This window comes from Oncorhynchus mykiss, chromosome 29, assembly GCF_057628025.1.
Source record: "Oncorhynchus mykiss isolate SJ-2025 chromosome 29, ASM5762802v1, whole genome shotgun sequence".
In the NCBI taxonomy this organism is placed as follows: Eukaryota; Metazoa; Chordata; class Actinopteri; order Salmoniformes; family Salmonidae; genus Oncorhynchus; species Oncorhynchus mykiss.
The window spans coordinates 12548527-12551609 of record NC_143050.1 but is presented as its reverse complement, the minus strand read 5'-3'; the positions used below and the strand labels follow the sequence as shown (position 1 = coordinate 12551609).

At 37.3% G+C, this 3083-nt stretch overlaps 1 protein-coding gene across 1 annotated transcript; it reads left to right on the top strand.

Annotated features, from left to right (window-relative positions):
- Positions 1–296: 296 nt before the first annotated feature.
- LOC149970351 (uncharacterized) lies at positions 297–1818 on the top strand. Its single transcript, XM_090226237.1, has 4 exons — positions 297–315; positions 541–795; positions 901–1035; positions 1151–1818. Exons 1-4 carry the CDS (start codon positions 297–299, stop codon positions 1285–1287), a joined length of 546 nt encoding a protein of 181 aa, XP_090082363.1. The 3' UTR covers positions 1288–1818.
- The last annotated feature ends 1265 nt before the right edge of the window (positions 1819–3083 follow it).

Genomic DNA, 3083 nt, shown 5'->3' with positions numbered 1-3083 from the left:
ATCTCTCTCACAAGAATGGAACTCATCACTGCTATGGGGCTTTGGGAGAGTCTTTGTCCTTACAGCTGGCTGCAGACAGCAGGAATGAAGAAATAACATTGAAAACATCTTTTACTCGTATTCTGCACTTCAAAACTGGAGAAGACTGGAGATCTAAATTTCATCAGGATTATGTGAATCGCTCCGAGTTCTTTAATAATGGAACATTCAGACTGGACAGAGTTACAGAAGAAGACTCTGGAGATTACCAATTGGAAACATATAATTCAGCAGGAAAATTGTTGTTCAGAGTCAACATGCTACTTGAGATACAAGGTACAGAATAGGAATAAAAACTGAATTTGTCCTTTTCATGGTGGAAAAGGTATATTTCTGAAAGGTCACCAGGATATCAGTACTTCAATAGGTTTGTACTGTAGGACTTGGCAGCAGTAGTACAACACATAGAGAGTATATTGTTACATCATACAGTACTTTAGATATGTTTTAATGAATCAGAGTTAGGGTATTAGAGTGATCTCTTGTGTTTGTGTCTGTCAGCCCCGGTGTCAGAGCCAGTGTTGTCTCACCTCTGTCTGCCTCATGGAGAAACCGTGGTCACATGCTCCTCAGAGGGAGATGGTCTTCAGTACAGCTGGACCCTGAATGGCCAGAATCTGACCAGGAGTGTAGCCTATGACCACCACCAGAACAGTGTCATCATACTGAAGAGTGATGTGACAGAAACCCTGACCTGTATGGTTCAGAATAAAGTCAGCACCAGCAACTCTACTATTCATCTACTGGCCTGTCCAGGTAATGTCAGGACAGTTGACATCATTCCCACCTTTTGAATTAAGAGTACAACTCTGTTTCATTTACATGGTCAACAAGTGTTGTGTACTGATGTTTTCTTTCTAGTTGTCTCTTCCCAGTTTCCTTCAGTAGCTGTGACAGTGTCTGTGGCTCTGACTGTTGGAACTCTCACACTTCTTGCACTGTTTGTTGGTATTAACCATCTATGCAAGAAACAAAGATCCAGATTTGATAATTCAGGTACAATTTTCTAGGCAATTTAGTTTCAAGTCCAGAACGTTTTAAATGTTGAATAAACATGACATTTTGTTTCATGTCCAGATTGTACAATAGCTTTTTTCTTTTCATATTTCAGAACGCTGTGACGAGGTTGTTGTTTACGCTGATGTGAAAATAAATCAAGCAAGGAAGCAGAGGCCCCCAGACACAGAGACGGTGGTGTATGGACAGATCAAAATGGCTGTAAACCCAGACGTGGCAGGAAGCCCATAGACTCAAGGGTAGACATTTTACCACATGTAGCTTTGTAAAGCAGTAAAAAGACAAGGGATGAGTGAACATTATGTGGATGCACTGATTGAGTAGATGAGACAGACCATCAAACTTAAAGACTAGTGTCAAATGAACACGTCAAGATGACATCATGCATCATGTAAGGTATGCTAGAAAGATGCACGGCATGTAGTTTTGAGTTTGTTAACATGAATTACTGTCTCATTTTGTATTGTATATTGTACAATGGTATAACAATTTTAAAGTATTTTGTAACTTTTCTTTAAAACCATAATATCAATGTTTCTCTATTTCAATGTTAGTGAACAAGTGAACGAATGTGAACATTTCCTGTAAACTCAGCTGCAATATCATACTGTAAATGTAATGCTTTCTTTCTTTTTAGGCATCCATGTTGCTGCACCAATGTCTATTTGAGATCATATACTCATTTACAATTGTTATATAATATATTGTTAATGAGGGGTTTTAAATTAATAAAGGCTTTGTACATCTTTTACATTGTTTAAAGTATTCATGTGTGATTTCTTACATATATTGTTGCCGTGAAAACATGATATGGATAACAGAATAAAAGATAATGTAGTTGCATATAAAAAAAACGTTTTGTAAACTCATCTTTTTCACAGTGTACTTACCCTTGCATGCTTTGTTATGGAGGTGTGAAGTCCCCTGGTGAGACATTAGAAAGTGCACAATATTTAATTGAATCGTTCCTTTTGAATATAAACCAGACAATGTCTCCCTGTAAAAAGAGACTCTTCTTGAAGTTATTGTGTACTGTATGACACAAACAGACCAACAGACAGTCAAAGAGAGACCATAATAGTGAAATGATTGACCATAGAGTGTACTTACTTTGCATAAAAGTAATGTGACGTTTCATGCCCTTTTTGATGACATCATACAAACAAACATTTAAAGTCGTCCTAAGGAAACATAACTAGGAAGACACTGATGTTGTAGGAATAGTAACATTATGGGCATTCAGGTTAAAACGTGCTTATACTGTGAGTCTAATTATTTACATTTCTGTTGTTGTCTGGAAGCTTAAAATGAAAGGTGTGTCAGCCAATATTGTATTGTGGTCACTGTGCGGAGGTCAAACTAACATCACAAACTGTAGTTCAAACTGTTTTCATATTGTAAAGAAGAGGATTTATGATAGGCATGAGAAGAGCATAGCGGAGAGGAATGTGCACAGGCAGAGCCCCCACAGACCACAGCAAAAACAAAATAAATACAATCCCCTCCTGGGTAAAATTGATGCGAGCAATGAAGCAATCAAAGAAGTGACCTGTGACCTGCTGTGACTCATTCATTTCATTCTCGAAAAAGTCAACTATTTTTCCTCTACATTTAGACTTTGGTAAGTTCATTTTGTCAGTATTTGTGTGAATTAATATTTTCTCCGTCAAATTAATCTGTGTAATAATAAAATGACTGAATGTGATGACCCACAACAGATGTTGATACTTGTGGAAGATGATGGTTTTTACTCAAGTCAGTACTGCTGACACTGACAGATGGTCCAAAAATCCCTTGTTTTCATCAAACTACATGGTAGTGAATAATACCTCACAATGTGTAATAAGTTACAACTTCTGTTCTTGAAACAGGTACTTGTTGGGAGTTCACACCAAGTAACGTGTGACACAAAGAAGTGTGACACGCCAATAAGTTGTGCTGTCAACAAGCTTGTCTTTCATTTATAGTGCTTCTAAAAATGCAATGTAAACATTTTATATTAATCCTGTTGCTTAACCCTTGTGTTG